At 38.6% G+C, this 20,453-nt stretch overlaps 1 protein-coding gene across 2 annotated transcripts; it reads left to right on the top strand.

Moving 5' to 3' along the window:
• Window positions 1-542: 542 nt before the first annotated feature.
• stxbp1a (syntaxin binding protein 1a) lies at window positions 543-20,385 on the top strand. Of its 2 annotated transcripts, XM_057360764.1 has the most exons (20): window positions 543-676; window positions 7,539-7,588; window positions 7,716-7,797; window positions 8,155-8,231; window positions 8,682-8,760; window positions 9,864-9,967; window positions 11,121-11,269; window positions 11,350-11,434; window positions 11,511-11,641; window positions 11,752-11,859; window positions 11,968-12,028; window positions 13,362-13,427; window positions 13,508-13,588; window positions 13,736-13,874; window positions 13,962-14,071; window positions 14,192-14,293; window positions 15,508-15,593; window positions 16,536-16,690; window positions 17,415-17,578; window positions 20,175-20,307. In XM_057360764.1, exons 1-19 carry the CDS (start codon window positions 640-642, stop codon window positions 17,522-17,524), a joined length of 1,812 nt encoding a protein of 603 aa, XP_057216747.1. In that variant the 5' UTR covers window positions 543-639; the 3' UTR covers window positions 17,525-17,578; window positions 20,175-20,307. The 2 variants fall into 2 exon arrangements, with proteins under 2 accessions (XP_057216747.1, XP_057216749.1); XM_057360766.1 differs by lacking the exon at window positions 17,415-17,578 and having other exon boundaries at window positions 20,175-20,385.
• Window positions 20,386-20,453: the final 68 nt, after the last annotated feature.

The raw sequence follows: 20,453 nt of genomic DNA, 5'->3' as shown, positions 1-20,453 counted from the left end.
ATAATACAAAAATCCCTATAACCACAATATCATTTTATTCCTATGAAAATTGTAAATATCAAAAAGTATACCTGTGCCGACGCCTAGTGGACAGAATTGGTTATTGAAATGCTGTACTTCACGGCAGTTTTTTCCCATGATCACACGGGTGAGACAAGGGACTGACATGTGAAATGTCATTGTCATAACAGTTCAAACAAAAATTCCCTTGTTTTTAAAATGCACTGCAGCAAAACCCCCAGAATAAAGTAGCCAAACCAAATTAATGTTTTAGTTAACTATTAAAATGACTATTACTGTCGAAACTTTACGACGTGCGTGCTTATCACAAACGTGCCAACCAGAAAAAAACGTGTAATTTATGGACATGAATTTTTATTATCGTTGTCTATCGAGGTATGAGAATCAGTGGGGAAATCGTTTAGCGGTTCGGTGTCTGCGCCTTTAGCGCTCGGCAATACGCAGAAACGGATCTCTGTCGGTGGTGGGCAATAACACATAAGGGAGGGGCGGTTACGCAGTGACGAATCTCCGCAGTCAGCTGCTGAGTGAGGTGCGCACCATCTCACTATCAGAGACAGGGGCGGAACGCAGCAAGAGGAGAGAGAGGAAAAGATACAGCGAACACACAGAAGCATCATGGCACCGATTGGATTAAAGGCGGTCGTTGGCGAAAGTAAGATGATGTTAATTCTCCACTGCAGATATTTTACAGTCTTGCTTTAAGGTTGATCCAATTATACGTGATATTTTATCGTAGGCCCATTGCATGTATCCTTACTGTTCATTTGCGTGTTTGGTTCCCCCTGGATGCGGCTGGTTGATACCCTGCCATTGTGCTGAACGGTCAGGACATGACTCTCGGGGACGCGCCGTTGCGGATGCGCACAGTGCATCAGTGGAAAACGACAGAAATGCGTTTTTCCCCTAATGCACATTTAGATTCGAATCAAAACATGTAGTAAGAAATAAGATTATCAGCAGTAAGACTTGATAAAGATGGTCCACCACAGGAACGCCCTTATTCTGCACGTACATGGAAATGAATTACGCAGGACTGTGTCGACAGAACACTGCGATTTTTTGTGTGTTTTAATATCATATATATATATATATATATATATGTGTGTGTGTGTGTGTGTGTGTGTGTGCGTGTGTGTGTGTGTGTGATATTATACGAATATACATTTAAAAGATCTTTGAAAAACTACCTACTACATTCAAAGATCAGGCTAATGCTTGTAGGCAAAAGCCTCACCCATATGATTGATAGACAAGTGTAATATATTACATTGCGTAAAAGTCCAGCTGTGAACTGAAGTACCCATAGATTTAACATGAATGCAGCTGGCTTGCATCCCCATGCTTGTCCAGGTGGATGGTTAAATGGCGGAGTGGCTCGCTTGTGTAGTGGAAACGAGAGCACCAAATGCGCATCATTCAGATGTGTAGCTGTAATTTCCGCTTGACGTGTTTGTCTTGCCATGCATAGTGCATACTGGCTGAAAGATCGTTTTGGGAACAGAATGACGTTTAGTTAATACAGGTCGATGGTGGTTGTGGTTTCATTTTAGAAAAATATCTTTTTTATTAATGCGGCACGAAATGGCCATGTTTGCCTTCTACAGTAGGCTATACGGATTGTGAAAAATGTCGGGCCTCGAATGCTTAGAATCGAATTGAATCGAAATATTAGCCTATAAAATACACAACTCGTACATTTCATGTAATTTGTATATTACTCTCATCCTTTACATTTATGGAGGCTACTTTTGAACCATTCAAGCAAATACGTTAGTCCTATATATGTGCCCAGAATTTCTCGCATTAGGCTATTGCATTATACATTCAGAATTGTTGTTTTCGTAATATAAAATTGTGCCAACATACCGTTAATGGTAATAAAACATATACAACTCGATTGTATAAATGCACAGTTGCATTGTCCAGTGTAAATGAGAGGTGAACACTGTATGCACACACGCATGTATTCTGTATTGACTGAAACCTGATCGTTACCAGCATTGATAAAAAGACACAACCACTGTGAGCACCTGCTCTTTCTCCACGAAGGGCAGGATGGATTGGTTTTGGTGTGGTTTGATATGCTTGTGTTCAGAGCAAATTTAGAATACAAATGTCTCGATATAAAACTGACCAAATGCACTTGCATCCTTGCATAGATAGACAGATATCACTGCTCAAATTCTTTAATTGTTAAATCATTTGCTTTGTTTTTAAATTAATAGATGCAACATTTTCCCCAAAAGGGAAGATGTGCATTGCAGGATTAAATAAGATGCAATGCTGAAGGACAACAGACAGTACACATCGAAAGAAACTGAATGAATCATGGTATTTTCATGAAGAGTGTTTCATATGCATTAGCATAGATCTGAATGAACCAGTTATTTATGTTTTCTGTTTGTTCCAGTTTAATTAATCAAGTTTAAAGAATGTCCTATTGACCATTTTGAAGAATTGCATTCAGCATACAGGGAGGCATTATATGCATTATTTTATTTGTACAAAAATACAATATACTTGAAAACCTCTGAATTATACAAATATAATCTGCATTTTTTTAAATTTTATGAAAAAAATTCTCCTAGCAAACTCCTGCCAAGCCTAATATAAAAATACAGCAAGTCTTGAATGTCATGTGTAGAGTAGTGGACAGCCATCAATGAGATCTAGTAACGCCCCTCGATGACATCTGGAAGGAAAGGGGAACAATGTGTTCATAAAACTCAGATACACCCACACAGATGCAACACCTGGTACGTGACACCCCTTCAGATGACAAGGCTTTTTTAAAATAACATTCAAGGGCACAATAACATAAGCTGTGCTGAGAAAAGAGTCTCAAGACTTGATAATGTGTGCACATTTTTGCACGCATGGCATGTGAGGAGAGGACAGTCGGTGTGCCTTAAGGCAAACTGTAAGCGTGATGCTCGACTTAAACTGAGGACATTTATAACCCCTTTAACTATTGGAGGAGAAAGACAGCCCTGTCCCTTTAACACCACTGAATATCATACACAGTAGTAGAGGTCCATCAGAATTTATCTTTCAACCCTTATTATACACACAAGCTTATCATTTTACAAAAATATCTGAAGACTCTGATGAACTACTGGGGTTAAAACTGTAGTATCTTGTGATGGAAATGTATTCAATAGCTACTGATCGAGGTTTTCCTCAAGACCTTCAGTCCAACACAGAATCAAACATCTTAAACATTGTGTATAAACAATAGACACCAGACACTATAGCAGATAATGATGGTGAATTTTGATGATCAAGATCTGAATGAGAAAGAAGAATGAATATTCTGATGAAATATAAGTGCAAACACTACCATCCACAATACTAAAATGTTGGAGATGTTTGCTCTGCAACACTGATGACAAACCAGAGAGGGCCAGATTAATTGAAATAGGCTTCTGTAATATTTTAGTTGTTGACAATCACTCATATTTCAATACCGAAGACCAGTTCAGTCTTGGAAAGCCGCAAACCGCAAGGCATTGCGGAATAAATCAAACTGTGTATTGGCGTACAACTGCATGACTTTTCGCTGGCCTGTCATTTCCCATGATTACTTGCCTTGACATTTCGGTTTTGCATTAACTTTGTACAAGGGTGCAAAGACACGACTAGTATAAATCCTCTATCTGTGCTGGGGGATACGCAATGTTCCAGCAGTCAAAATGAATTATAAATTTCTATTTCTATTTTAAAAAACTCGTTTTTTGACAAGTTGACCATGTTAAGCATGAGAAGACAGCACGTTTAGCATTGTAAAGAAGTCAGAATGCATGACACACCGTTGCACCACCCCACGTTTTGATAGAGCCATAGTGATTTCAATTTACGGCAAAATCAACCTACAAATGTCTTGCGTTGTGGTTTCAGATAATTAATATATGACTTTTGGCTTGGCATGGATGATAAGGAACACAAACATGTCAGCATCATTATTCCTCTTTCGAAAACTGTGCATTCATTAGTGTGTTGCATAGTGAGTGACTCAGCATGCTGTAATTCTATACCAGCAGGACAGCAAACACACACACTGTGTAAGTGTGTGTGGGTTGATGCTCCGTCCTTGGACTCAGTGACGTTGGTTGGGGTTCAGCAGAGTGTCTGTCAGATACAAGAACAAAATCGCATCATCACACAAGACAGAGAACGTCACGGATAAATGTCAGCATGGCTGTAATTCAGCTACAGGCAACCACATGGTGCTGATATGCAACCATGATAATATGATTAAGAGGAAATTCTTGTTTTCATACAGTACAACTTACAATGAAAAGTGTATAAGGAAACTTTAAAGTCACACACTCTTAAAAAGGTGCTACTTCCTTACCGTGATGCCATAAAGAACCATTTGTGACCCTGGACATGGGTCAATTTTGTGAAATTGAGATTTACACATAATCTGAAAGATGAATAAATAATCTTCCCATTGATGTGTGGTTAGAAAGGGACAATATTTGGCCGAGATACAACTATTTGAAAATCTGGAATCTGAGGGTGCAAAAAAATGTAATATTGAGAAAATCGCCTCTAAAGTTGTCCATCATAGGTGCTGTAGCAGGCCGGTCCTAAGAAGAAACAGGTTTGTTTTAACGCTCTCTATTGACTTACCGCTGTAATGGCATTGTAGAGAGTAGATGAACCTGAAAATTCTAAGCTTTACATAGATACCAAACTTGAGTGGGTAATTCCCAAAGACAGCAGCGAGTGAAGTACGTAGACATGTTTCCGGCCAATTTCGCGATTTTGCTGCATCCACTCACAAAAATAGTTTTGATATATTTACGGTAGGAAATTTACAAGATATCTTCATGGAACATTTTACTTAATATCCTAATCATTTTTGGCATAAAAGAAAAATCGATCATTTTGACCCATATAATGCATTGTTGGCTAATACTACAAATATACCCGTGCTACTTAAGACTAGTTTTGTGGTCCAGGGTCACATTTTTGGTTCCCCAAGGAACCATTTACTCATTCAACCATTTCTTTCTTACTTTTTCATACAGAACCTTTTTCCACTACAGTGAAACCGAAAGGATGTTAAATGTTTATGTAACCATTCATCCAAAAAAGGTCTTATTTATAACACATTTTTATAACAGTGATAAAGAAAAAACTTCTTTCATGGCAATAATTTGACCTTGAATTTTTATCAGGATCCATCAGCATCCCCTAAATTTGATCAGTGATGCATATCCAGCAGGATAAGAGAAGTTTGTCTCTTTAAGGTAAATGGCTGTAAAATCCTGAGAGACGGAGTGTAAAAGTGGGTCATGAAACGAGAGGCACGTGCCTTGAAGGAAACATACACTACAGAGGGTTAAATCTACAGCGATGAGCGCGTATACAGTTTTCTCCACTGACCAGCAGTCAAACACATTAATTGCCAAATGCTTAACATACAGACATATTTACCAATGCTACATTTAAATATAACGGCAAAAACACCAAGTTTAACCAAATGTCTGCGTAACATCAAATTGCAGCTTCTACTTAATTAAGACATCCACATTGAGGTTAAATATGAAGAGTGGAGAGCTAAAGAGAGACTAGACTCCAGTTGGTGTACTCAGGAGAGATGTTTCATCTTTAAGTGAGAAGACGTTCAGTGAGAGAAGGCTGTGGGGCAGAAAGAGTCGCCGCCCTAGTGGCAGATAAAGTGTTGCATACACAGTGAAGAGCGATTTATGGTTCTGCGTCAGACCACACCGTATGCCTAAACCTGACGCACACCTCTCCAAAAATGTAACAACTCGGCGCGGAACCTACGCAGACTGCAAAACCGGCGCGTTGCCTTGGCACAAACGCTACGGCGTAGGTCTGACGCAGACGTAAAAAACACACTTTAGGGTTTATATTAACTCAGAACCGAATCAATTTGTTAGATCACTCGGAAGGGAAAATGGTGTCTTGACTCCTGTGGTCTACTGCTGTGAGGACACTCATTTACATAAGAGTTTGACTCCATGGTAACTGCAATTTCCTTTGTACACGTTGTAATTTAGAGAAAAGCCTATTCAGACATTACATTTGCATTTACATTTAGCGGAGGCTTTTATCCAAAGCAACTTTACCGTGCATTCAAAAACCAAGTCTAAACAGTCTGCATGTATATGATCCTGCAAAAATCATCTTGCAAGAATGCCATAGATCACTAAAGATGTCAAATCCATTGAGTTTAACGGTAAAATAATTCACAAAATCCACAAAATGGCTTAAAGGCGTGCTGCAGTTTTTGACATTCATTGTGTTCTTTTGTGTATTTTATCCCATCGCCTGCAGCATTAACCTCCATTTGTACAGTAAAATGTTTTTTACCTCGGTCTCAGATGAGCTTGGGCAGAAGTGAACTGAGGCTGATGGGGGAAGTGCTGATATCACATGACTGATATAAAGTGCCCCCCAGAGACAGCTGGGGGGTGACAGACTTCGACGCAAACCTCTTAAAGGGTTCAATAGTGTTATTTTCTTAACTTATTTAACAAGCCAATGATGACCATTTTTATGGCTACATTTATGTTATTCTTCGTTGAAGCTTTAATTTCCTGCATGAATCAACGTATTTTGTGAGATATTCAGTAGTATTCATAGACTGGATCTTTCACACTACTTCTACAGAATTTTTACAGTATAAATCACTTTAATATTACTGATAACAACAAATAACATGATGACGGTGTGAAAAGAGAGCAATTTTTGCATTACATAAGCATCTCAGGACATGGCTATATGATGACATTGTTTATAATATTTCTTAAGCAGTAGGCCTATAGAAAATCATGCAAACACATGTTTCTTCTTTCAGTTTTTGAAACAGTTTGCTAATCTCTTCGCCATTCACTAAAACATGGCATTTGTTTAAACACACATAATCCATCTGGAGTCGGCATAACTCCATTGGCGCACCAATGTCAACCACAAAATCACCCTGAGCACATTTATTCTAACACTACGACCAGATGGCTATCACAATCATGCTAATATTGGCCTTAACTCCTCAAACATGCCTCGTCTAGCTCTGCCTAATCTCTGCATGATGAGATTACGTACATCAGACTAAATCACAGAGAGAGAGAGAGAGAGAAGAGAGCGTTACACAGATTCACCTCTCAATCTATCTAGATTTAATTCGCAATGATATGCTGTTCCTTTAACGTTTTGTTAAATGCAGTCTGTAAAGCACAATCTAAGGATCTGAATGGAGTGAGATTCTAAAGATACATAGATTCAATTGCTGCCCAAGCAAATACTGCTTTGCGGTATTTAAGGTCTGAGAAAATACAGAGCATCTTTTCTGTTATTTTAAGTTTTTCCAGTTTTCATTTTCTGCAAATAAATGCAAATAGAAACAATCATTTGGTAGAACTATATAGTTCACAAAATGAAACAAAAATGATCATTTTACCTAAACGCAAACCTATAAATAGTACATTTTAAAATAAGAAAAACTGCCCATGACTAATCTGATTAATTTACCCCTACAGAGATTATGAATGATGTCATCAAGAAGATAAAGAAGAAGGGAGAGTGGAAGGTAAGATGAACTCATCGAACCTCATCACCATAGTGACCATACCATCCTTACATGCCATCTCTCTATCTATACCGTACCGTACTCTACAGTATCTCTGGTCTGAAGTTTATCTGTTATCTCTTTGTAGGCTCTGATTGTGGACCAGCTCAGCATGAGGATGCTGTCGTCCTGCTGCAAAATGACTGATATCATGACAGAGGGCATCACCAGTAAGTAACCCTGTGTTTTTGACATTTGCCAAAATGACAAAATATGTGATCGATTCATGTAGAAATTACTAATTTGGCAACTACCCTGTCAATGAGATCATGCTCATGCTATCATTACAATGGAAATATGCATTCTACATATTGCTGACTAATGATCCGAACAGGTTGTAACTAACCGAAGCTACACAAATACAAATGTACAATATAACACAATCTAAAAATGGATCTAAATTTAAAAATATATATATAAATAGTATGCCAAAATTAATTTAGAAAAACTTTTTGTTTTACATTTTGGCGATGTACATGTGCCATCCGGGAATCTTTTTTGTGGCTCACTTGCTGTTTCTGTTTTAGTTGTTGAAGACATCAACAAACGCAGAGAGCCTCTACCCTCACTGGAGGCTATTTACCTGATCACTCCTACGGATAAGGTACTCCAACACGCTGCTTTCATAACACGCTAATACAGCAAAGTCACACCTTCAGCGCAGACTGTCATCTCACAGTGTGGAAGCAGAAACCCTTACGCAGTGCTCACTAAACATATGTCACTCACTAAAACATACACAAACAGTATTGACTCAGCCAACACAACCAGCTGAAACCCCTCGCCATTTCTATCAGCCATGCAGCTGCTATAGCAACATGTGTTTGTTTTCCTATTTTGGTATAGCCATTGAATTTAACTTATACTGAGCTGATTTTAGATCGTAGTTTCTATTTAATATTTACATTACAGTTTTGATTTTTAATTTTATTTTTAAATGTTAATAAAAGTGATTTACTATTTTTGTGCTGCCTTTTTGTCTCGCAATATTAACAAAACCTACACACATACATGCTCTTATCTAAACCTGGTTCTCTTGTATTTCTTTTTACAGTCCGTGCAGACTCTTATCAATGACTTCAAAGATCCCCATTCTGCGAAATATAAAGGGGCTCATGTGTTCTTTACTGACTGTGAGTATATGAGGGTACTCAACTGTACTATAAGAGCCCTGCAAGCGTAATACAGTCACACTACAGCAGTGTTGGGGCTACTACACAAGCACTCAGTCAAATGATTTGTTTGAATGATTTTAACTTGATAAACAACGCTGTTATACTGCATGTGGATTGATACATTAAATATATGATTTGAAGGTAGTATAGCTTCAATGACTTGGTAGCAAATAACCATATATAAGTTAACTTATTTTAGCATACTGTACATATTTAGTATAGTATAGTATAGTATAGTATGTAGCATACTTTATTATTTTTTTTGTATTTTTTTATTTACTCAGATTTTTTGCTTTTACTTGTTGTGTATGTTGTGTGTAAATTTTCGTAAAAATGTTATACTATTTTTTATCTACAATTTTTAGATACGGAATTAACTTTTAGACATGAACAAATACGTTTTCCTACAATAGTGGCCAAAAGTGATGTCCTGGGGTGCGTATTTGTACAATTTATATATTTAATCCCACCTCAAAGATTATGGGTTTTATTTAAATATACAAAAAAATCTATAGAAAAACAAAAATCTCCCAGTAAATAAAGCATACATTGACTAAAATTTGATCTGTTATTAATATTTGTTGGTTCTCTCGTTTAGTAATAATTTATAGGGATTTTTGATTTAATAAGCTTTTTGTGTTGTGTGTTATTTTTTTAGAGCCTAATACATCCTATTAGTAGGCCTACAGTATATTTAAATAAAAAGCGAAGGCGTACATTTTTTTAAAAGTTGGAGATCACGCCAGGACTGTATGTGATCACTCAAGTCAATGGACTTGTCAGAACCGGTCAGAACACCTTAGCAACCCCTTGGCATCACAGCATGATACTGTAGTTGGGAGCTTTGCTGAGGCAAGCAATACCTACTTTTTCTTGAGAAAATACTAGATAAATAAAAAATAAAATCTGATAAATCATAAATAATCATAAATAATGAATAAATATTGATATATCAATGCCCTTTTTAACTAAACGATGATACTACATGCATACATGAATACATAATATAACCTCTGCTAAATATCACTATATATTTTTTAATCTGCATGCCTTTCTTGCAGCTTGCCCGGATCCCTTGTTTAATGAAGTGGTGAAGAGCCGGGCATCCAAAACCATCAAAACCCTGACTGAGATCAACATTGCTTTCCTGCCGTATGAGTCCCAGGTGAGCAAATCAAAAACCAAAGGAGATGAGAATAAAGACGAATGCCAGACATCCATGTAGCCTATTCCAGAAACATCACTATGAGTAACACACCCAGTGTAGCTCTGTTCAAACAGAGTGTTCCAGAACAGCTCTGAGGCTACGGGTGGGGGTTGCAGTCTGGCCCATAATGCTTTGCTACTGATGCTGTCTGCTATGATTAATTCAGTAGAGTGAGAGGAGCAGTGCTTTTCCCCTGCCGTGATGCTGCTCGGTGTGCCTCGCTCGGCCGCGCCTAATTGGCTGACGCAGCATCCACAGAAAGCTGCAGCCAATCAGAGGCCTTCATGAGAGGGGGAAAGCACAGAGCATCCATCTGCTGAGCAGAAGGAGAATCATGTGACCTTGTGCTGAGAGAGGGTGGGGAGGGGTGCTTGTGAATGAGCAGTGCTGATCAATAGGAAGGGATTCAAATGTGAATCATGAAAGCAATTAAAGGGGTCATATGGCACGAATACGTGTTTTTCTGTGTCTTTGGTGTGTTATAAGTTGCCCGTGCATGTATTAGACACGTAAAATTGCAAAAATTAAAGTGTCGGAACAAAAGACGCATTCTATCTAAAAGCGAATGCTCACCCAGACCTGCCTGAAACGCCTCGTGTAACCACACCCCCACAAATCTACGTCAGTTGGTGGTATGATTTGACTAAAACCGCACAAATGTATACGCAAGTAAGGTGGACGTACCTGTCAGTACAATTGCTTTGGAACCTGATGTTCCAAATATGGTAAGAGGCGTCACATTTCCATCACACACTTGCAGTATTCAACTAATCACTAAGCACTGGTTAACTGGCCAATCATAGCACACCTCGCTTTTCAGAGCGATGAGCTTTGTAAAAAATCTGCGCGTTTCAGAGAGGCGGAGCAAAGAGGAGATACAAACATGCACGGTATGTGGAAAATACAGCGTTTTTGAACCTTAAATCATGTATACGCATTGCATTACATAAACCCCCCCCGATAATATTCGTTTTAGCCGTGTCATATGACCCCTTTAACATGGAAGATGGTGACAAGAGAGGAAGAATATAGTGATAGTAAATGAAAACGCTGGAGGAATTCTCCACTACATCCGATTAATTATACTTATATTTTATGGCTCTGTGTTTAGGTGTTTTCTTTGGACAACCCTGACGCCTTTCAGAGCTTCTACAGTCCTCATAAGACACAGCTGAAGAACCCTGTGATGGAGCGACTGGCCGAGCAGCTGGCCACTCTCTGTGCCACGCTGAAGGAGTATCCTGCTGTACGATACCGAGGGTAAGACACGGATCACTAATAGTAGAGAAAAACAATGCAGAAAGAGACTCAAACATCTGTTTATCTTCAAACCTGCACAGGGAGTATAAAGATAATGCCACTCTGGCTCAGCTGCTTCAAGACAAACTGGACGCCTATAAGGCCGATGATCCCACAATGGGAGAGGTGAGCAACACCTCGCTAAAAATGCCTTCTGCTGAACATCAGCACATCTTTAAAACATCTTGACGTCTCTCTGCAGGGTCCGGACAAGGCCAGGTCTCAGCTTATCATTCTGGACCGAGGTTTCGACCCTGCCTCTCCCGTCCTGCATGAGCTCACTTTCCAAGCTATGGCTTACGACCTGCTGCCCATCGAGAATGATGTGTACAAGTGAGTGGGATGAACACAGATTGACAACTTTAAAAAGAAAAGTATTTGTGGAATGAACACAAATCTATAGTGAGTTGGTTTGTGAGTTCAGTTTGGTTTGTGCCTGTTAGGTATGATTCCGGCGGAATGGGTGACTCTCGTGAGAAGGAAGTCCTGCTGCATGAAGATGATGACCTCTGGGTGGGACTACGACACAAACATATCGCTGAGGTCTCTCAGTGAGTGAATTTGTAATGTTTTGCATCTCAGATGTTATTTGATGTATTTCTTCTGTCCTTTGTTTTCATATCATCAAACATGTTCACTGTGGTTCTCCTCTCTCACAGGGAGGTCACACGATCCCTGAAGGAGTTCTCTGCCAGTAAACGGATGAACACTGGGGAGAAGGTACGCTGAAGTCTGAATGGAGGGGGAGGGGTCCGGGGGAGTAGGAAGTGCCGAATTGTGTAGCGTGGGCGAGGGAGGATAGCCTGGCAGATGAGATTGCGTTGGCAGGCGAATTAAAACGGCGATGGCTGACTCATAAGAAAGCGCTTTGAGGCTACAGTAGGATTAGGATTGATTGACTTACTGACACAGCACAAGCGCATAAGCACACATGCTCACTTCTGCTGTGAAGTATTATACTATATTACATTTTATGCAGACTGTAAAGCAATGGCTTCAGCGTAACACATCATTTAAAAACAACCGTTTATAATATAGAATCCATTGTAGCCCCATGTCATATCACAGACAAACACTCTAAATATCGTGGAAAAGATACTTTTTATACTTTGTTGCAACATCACATCATGTTTGGAGTATAATGTGATACAAAAAGAATCAATGGCGGCACATGATCACTAGCTAAACTGTTAAGTGAATTGCATCTGACCAGTTGAAACACTGCAAAACAATTTTGTCTACTTTTCCAGTGCAAATGACTAAAAATGTAAACATTTTCTTTTAAATTATAACATTTACTTGAGAATCAAAATATAAAAGATCAAGTCTTGTTTTCTGGAAAAATATACAGTAGATATGTGTCCGATGGTGTAAAATAGCAACATTTAGAAAACAAACTGTTAATATTACATTGTTTTATATGATTAATATTAGTCTGTCAATTACCCATAAATAAATATTATTTCTAATATTATTTATATTATTTCATAGCTTTCCTGTAGGTCAGTGTTTAGAGCATGGCGCCAGCAATGCCAAGGTCATGGGTTCGATCCCAGGGATTGCACATACTCAAATACAAATGTATAGTAACATGCAATGTAAGTCGCTTTGGATAAAAGCGTCTGCCAAATGCATAAATATAAATGTAATATAGCATTTTTTAATATTAAAAAATATTTGTATTACTTTCATGATACAGTATATATACTGTATATATACTATATATATATACTGTATAATGAAAAAAGTTAAGTGAGATTAAAACGATTAAAAAGTCACTGAAACAAAACAATTAAACTTGAATTAAGTTTATAAAGTTTAGTTGAAACTTGAATTTGGTTTATCTTATCTTTTTATCCCACGTGGTTTGTTGTTTTAAAACTTATTTTTTTCCAGAAAAATGCTTAATATTTTGTTTAATATCGCTTCTTTCTACATATTTTTTTATATTTGTATTGCAAAAAATAATTAATATTTTTTTTTTATATTTTCTTTTTGCAGTGAAATGTAATACTGTCTGTGTGTGATCTGACCTGTGATTGTTCTGCTTCAGACCACCATGAGGGACCTGTCTCAAATGCTCAAGAAGATGCCACAATACCAGAAAGAGCTCAGCAAGGTGAATGATATCTATCAAGAGAAACCATATACATAATATCTTAAAATTCCTCTTCTGACATTTCAATGCTGTCTGTTTAGTACTCGACCCACCTGCAGCTGGCTGAAGACTGCATGAAGCACTACCAGGGAACCGTGGACAAGCTGTGCCGTGTAGAGCAGGTACACATAACACCAGACGTCACTGTAAAAAACACAGACCCTCATGAAATAAAAAAAACAGCTCAAAGAGATTTTCCTAACTTACTATTTTTCTTCCATCATGCCAAGTATAATTTATGAACCGTGTTCTGTTTGGCTGCCCCACAGGATCTTGCTATGGGAACTGACGCAGAGGGTGAAAAGATCAAAGATCCCATGAGGGCGATCGTGCCCATCTTGCTGGATGCCAACGTCAGCACCTACGACAAGATCCGCATCATCCTGCTCTACATTTTCCTTAAAAACGGTAAGAGAAGCAGTTGTTATTTGGCAGACATATTACGTCTCAGCTTGATCTGCCACTTTGTAATGTGGCTTGTTTGTGGAAAACCAGGAATCACAGAGGAGAACCTTAACAAGCTGATCCAGCATGCCCAGATCCCTCCTGAGGACAGTGAGATCATCACCAATATGGCTAACCTGGGCATCCCAATCATCACTGATGTATGCCGTCCACTTCCTGTTTTTCATAAGCTCTATGATTAAACACAGTTCCTTGTGTGTTAAAGGACAATTCATGTCCTCTGACATACAACATTTCTCATTTGCTTCTGTATTTTGCAGTCCACTCTCCGCAGGGGCAAAAAGCTCGACCGTAAGGAGCGTGTGAGCGAGCAGACCTACCAGCTCTCTCGCTGGACCCCACTGATCAAGGATATCATGGAGGTAAATGTTTACCCACAGTTTTACACACAAACTGTAAACTGGGTTGAATTCACAAAACAGTTGCATTACTTTTTCCTCCAGTAAGTTTAATCTTATTTTGGTTCCTATATATTAACAATAACTATATAAAAATGATATATATCTTAAAATATATTGAATATTCTGTTGTTAATATATATAAGTATTATTTAATATATTGCATAATATTTCTTAGTATATTCCCCACTGATCTATATAAATGACTGGATTTCTCATGATGTCATTACACTGAAGGTACCGCGCCGCCCAAACGTTCTGTTAAATTAATAGGGAGTTATCACATATTAATGATAAAACAGTTACTTACCCGTCCCCGTTTTATATCTAAAGTCTCGCAGTACATTCTTACAACGCAAATGTCTTAAGCATGTAAATGGTTAATTCTTTAAAGTCGGGAATTTTCCCATCTTATTAGATATAGAGTGAGTTACGTTCATTTTCATTACAGTAGCGTATACATATCAGACCAGCAGACTCACGAGACACCTCAACATATGACAAATGTGCTTATTCTGGAATCTAAATACAGATAAATACAGGCTGTACAGGCTACAGTCATGAAGCTTTATTTCTAAACTAACTTTTATTTCTAAACATTTACCTTCTATACATTGATTTCTATACTTGGCAATTCTGCCCAAAATAAACATAAACATTGGAAAAAACATCAGAAGGAACAATTCATTTAAACACACATGTGAACTAAAACCTTATCGCGCGCCTAATAAGCTGAAAGCGGGTTATTTTAGATCGTCATTTTGACTGTACGTCAATGGAGCTCTCTGTCAGTTGGGCATACCAAGATGGCGGCGCGATCGCTTCCGGTGGCTTCACCTCCTGCCGTTGGTTTAGTGTTCTAGGCGCAATCCAGTCATTTATATAGATCAGTGATATTCCCACATATTTTTGTTTTTTAAGGGTAGTGTGTGTGCAGGTTTTGGGGCCAAATGTTCCCACAAGGATGGTAAAAATCTGATCTACCTACATTGTGGAAATAAATAATGCTTATTTGAACATGCAAAAAAAATTCAAGAGGTTTGTTTGAGGGTCAGCATTAGAGGATATACAGTTTGTACAGTATAAAAGTCATGATGTCCATCGAAGGTCCCCACAATATATAGAAACCTAACACGTGTGTGTAAATGTGTAACCTCACATTGTTGCGAATCTTGCAGGATGCTATTGAGGATAAACTGGACACCAAACACTATCCGTACATCTCAACACGCCCATCCTCTTCCTTCAACACCTCGGCAGTCAGGTACACACATACAAAATATGGTATTATTTATTCAGCACAGGCATTGAGACAGAGGTCACTTGGATCAATAATCATTGCGCAGAGGGATGGGGAGAACATTTTGATCAATATCTTGATTGGCGGGTGATGCGATGTCAGGCGGGGGTGTGCGCCAGTAACAGCAGCAGAAGAAGTAGAAAGTGGGTTATTTCCATTGGGTCAGCAATAATGATCCCGACACGTGTGTAACTTCTTTAAGCAGCTGTGGACAAGTCCCTGACTCCCACTGAGGGACAATTGGTGGGTCCCATTTTGCTGGGTCCCATTGTGTGAATTATTGATTGAATTTATTATGCAAACCACTTTGTCAAAAGAGCTGGACACTATACATGTATCCATTTACTATGCGTTCAGTGTCTAAATACTGCTACTGAAAGGCCAAAAATGATATTGCAATGACAAAAACATTAAAGGTCCAGAGTTTGAAATTTAGCGACATCTAGTGGTGATGTTACGAATTGCAACCAACGACTCCAACCCTCCCTTTCGAAGCACTACGGTGACTGACACAGGACTAAGATGTGGTCACGTTTTGCCGAAGGTGATAAAAAATGTACGAAACGCTCTCTGTAGAGCAGTTTTTTCAGTTTAGGGCTTCTGTAGAAACAACATGCAACATTCCATGAAAGTGGACGCGCGGTGTACGTAGATAGAAATAGCCAATTCTAAGGTAATAAAAACATAACGCTTTATTATGTAAGGTCTTTATACACCTCTGAAGACATTTTGTATGTTATATTGCATTTCTGTCAATAGATCCTTCAAAAAATGACACATTGGACCTTTGAAGCAACATGTTTCTATGATGGTTACAATGTTTAGGTTTCAAACAGAAATGATGATGAAACTCTGAAGACTGTGTTTTGAAGTGTCTCACCTCTTAATGCTTTTCCCTCATGATAGTGCCCGATATGGCCACTGGCACAAGAATAAAACCCCTGGAGAGTACCGCACGGGCCCTCGTGTCATGGTGTTCATCATTGGGGGCGCGTCCTTTAGCGAGATGCGCTGTGCTTATGAGGTCACACAGGCCAATGGCAAATGGGAGGCCATCGTTGGTGAGTCTAACAAAAAACCGGTTAACAGTTATTACATTACAATAGAAATTCTAAGCAGATAAACACCGTTAATCAGTTTTTGTCTCGTTTAACTTTTCCTGTGCTCTTGTCTTGTATTTTGTGCTGTCTTGTTTTAACTGCTCTTAAATTGCAGCTGTGAGCCTCTGCTGCGTTCATAAGTGTGTGTTCGTAAGTGTATGTGTTGTGTGTGTGTGTGTGTGTGTGTGTGTGTTAGCGTTCACTCCTAAGATGTACACGTTTATCTAGCTGTCAGGTTTTTTTTGACCAATTCTGAAGTACTGATGGCTGTTCACACTCACAGGAGTTAAATCGCTGGAGCTTTTCAGGTCGGTATACTGTGCGTAGTCAAACGTTTCTATACGCAGTATACCGATTCGGATAAGAAACGCCACCGCCTGCGCAGCTCACATTTGCATAAAGTCTGCTCAGCTCTTCACAAAATGACAAATCTCCAATTCCCAAAGGACCACAATGACACAAATTTGGCTGTAATAATGATACCGACGTGGAATAAATTTTGAAACTCTTTTTACCTACTGTCACTATTACTCCCAGCCAAAGTTCCAAGATGATATTTTTGGGAGCCCTTGGCACAGGGTGTTCTTCAGATGTTTGTTTAACCCTCTTTTGAAAGGCGGTGAAAGAGCGCAGTGTGCGGTGTGAGATTCATTCAGAGCGTGAAGCCACCTTTGTTCCTCCGCAGGTTCAACTCACTTGCTCACCCCAACCAAATTTCTAATGGACCTGCGACACCCCGACTTCCGAGAATCCACTAGGGTGTCCTTTGAGGACCCTGACCCCTCAGACGAGTGAGAGGGAGAGAGAGAAACAGGGAAGGGAGGGAGACAGAGATCACACTCTGACAAAGTAAAGACAGCCGAACAAAGAAACCCTTTCTGAACCTCCACAGCACAAGGGATTTCTTTTCTTGCTCACGTTTTACAGTGCCACCACGTCTCAGGGATGAGCGTCCGACCGACCTGCAAGTCTCACTCAGGCTCCGCCCTCTACCGGTATCAGCCTATGGCATCATGGGCGGATTTGAGTGACAGATGCAGTGGGGGTCCCGACACCATCCTTGTTGACTTCCGCATCCTCTCAGCCGGGTGGATTAAACTGCATTTCCCCCAGAATGCTCCTTTTAATTCAATAGCGCCTCTTCTTCGGACGAGGATGGGCTACTTCCATTTGCCTCCCCAAATATCATTTTACAAGCTCCAGCTTCCGCAGATTTAATCTACCCTCAAGACTCACCATATTTCGATTATGTCCCGAATACCAATCCAATCCTATTAACTTTCTTTTCTCTTTCGGAGAGGTAATTGAGTTGATGTTGGATGTCAATGCAGGATAATTTGGTTTTGTTTCCAATCCAGTTCCACAAACTACCTCACATCACGTCTACATGACCAAGTGGCTGTCTGCAAAGAATGCGTTCAAATGACCCTCTGTTTAATTCTTCTGCAGATGCCAAAGCTTGTAATGTAGCTGTGTTCTTCAGATATGCTTTAGCACTAACGCTTCACCACAAAAACACTAAAATACTAACATTCTGAAACTAACTAGTGGTTATGCCACCCTAATGCTATGCCACAGGCATTGCTTTCTACTAAAAAGATGAAATCGTTCATTACGAAGCCAGAACATCGCACTTCTAAACAAATCAATGCAAACTGTGGTACAGAACCGTAAAAAACAGAGATGTTTTGTTTACTATGTAAACAGAACAAACTCGGTTATTATATACTTTATATTACAGCACTATAAATCCTGTGCAGTTAATATCCAACATTTACTTTGTGTTAGAAATGACTAATTGTAAAATACACAAAGCCTACATTTCAATGTTTTGCGCTGACTGTTCCAAGTTAAACTCCATCGGCAGCATCTGTGCACATACTGAAAAATACAACCAGGAGAATGACATCACTCACCAGAATTTAATCTGTTCTGAAATATTCATTTCTAAATTCAAATAACACCTCTTTGAATGTACAGAAAGCAGTGTGTGGCAGGTACTGTTGACCGAGTTGAACTTGTATTGAACCTGGAACAGTAACATAACTCAAAAACAACTGCACACAAAAGGTTCTGTAATACAGAGTGTCCTTACAAATATAGATCTAAAAAAAACCATACAGGAACGATCATTGCTCAACCCTTAAGAATTTATGATTCAAGTGTCAGCCTGCTAAAGCAATATCCCTTTGAGTTTTCCTTTTCTGTTGGATTATTGTGTTTGTAAATAATCACCATATGCAGTATGCCGGCACTAACCCATACTGCAACATTAAACACTTCTTGACTACTCCAGCCATTACTGAACAAAACTATGGCTCATTAGTTGATGAGCTATAAATCTCATTGTGTATCAATAATTAGCAAAGCTTCAAGTTGTTGCCCCGGTAGACCCTATTTATAGATCAAAGTTATATTTTTGCAGCTACACTGTGCTGACTGTACCGGTCTAACAGTATAAGCTATTGTTAAAAACGTTTTTTATTGCTCTGTAAAGAATTTATTTGAATCGGAATTACATGCAGCTTTGCTAAGAATGATGTAGTTTTACAATAACAGGAAGTAGAATAAATAAAACATTTGTTCCCCAGGGTGCCAACAATAATATGTTGGGTGCCACTAGTTCACATGAAAGGCCCTTTTCTGGTGGCCCTGTGGCACAAATGTTTTGGATAGTTTTGTCGTAATATGTGTTCAGCTCAATATCTAAAAAGAAAAAAAGTCAAATTCCTTTTTATTTTATATATATACAGTATATATACTGTATATATTTATATACAGCTGCAGAAAAATGAAGAGACCATTCCAAATTTTCATTTCAAATCAGTATTTCTTGATGTATTGTGGCCATTCCAGTCCAATGTTTGTTAAATTTGAACTAAATCAAACCTCAGGAGTGACAAAGTCATCCAACAGCAATGTGAAAGACTACCAGGGTGACAAGACACATACAAATCCAGGTTATCACATAAAAATAAAATAATGTTTGAACTTTTCCTAAATACAAATATTACTGTTGTATTGCTTAAAAGTGAATATGAACTTGTATTCTTTGCAGTATTTAAGCTCTGAAAAATACAGAGCATCTTTTCTGTCATTTTGACCTGTTTTTCTAGTTTTCATTTTCTGCAAATGAATGCAAATAGAAGCAGTATTTTTATCTGACATTTGGTACAAATATTGTTAGTAGTTCACAGAATGAAACAAAAATGACAAAAATGCACTTACAGTACAATGGTGAGATGGTCTCTTCAATTTTTCCATGGCTATATATATATATATATATATATATATATACTGTATATATTTTTTTCAATCATAAATGTACTGTATATAGGTTTTTAATTGGAATGGCAGCTGAAAACACGTCAATAGTTCATTCAAGTGTATGTCCAGAGCTAACACACTTTTCTTCGCTTTTTCTCCCTGGTGCTCACCTGTACAGGTTCAACCCATATTGTCTCCCCCACGGCGCTCCTTGACGCTCTCAAGGCCATGAACAAACCCGACGAGGAGCAGACAAGCTAAAAAAACTTCCTCACCCCAACCCCACGTCTCAGTTACCCTTACTTCACCCAAAACCCCGTCCTATATAAATTGTGTATGCATATTGCTTGAGAGAAAAAAAATGATGATTGGTGAAGTCTATAAATTTATATATATATATATATATATATATTATATATATATATATATTAATTAAATATATATTATATATATATAT

The sequence above is a fragment of the Triplophysa rosa genome, linkage group LG19 (assembly GCF_024868665.1).
Source record: "Triplophysa rosa linkage group LG19, Trosa_1v2, whole genome shotgun sequence".
NCBI lineage: Eukaryota > Metazoa > Chordata > Actinopteri > Cypriniformes > Nemacheilidae > Triplophysa > Triplophysa rosa.
This window is presented reverse-complemented; position numbering and strand designations above follow the sequence as displayed.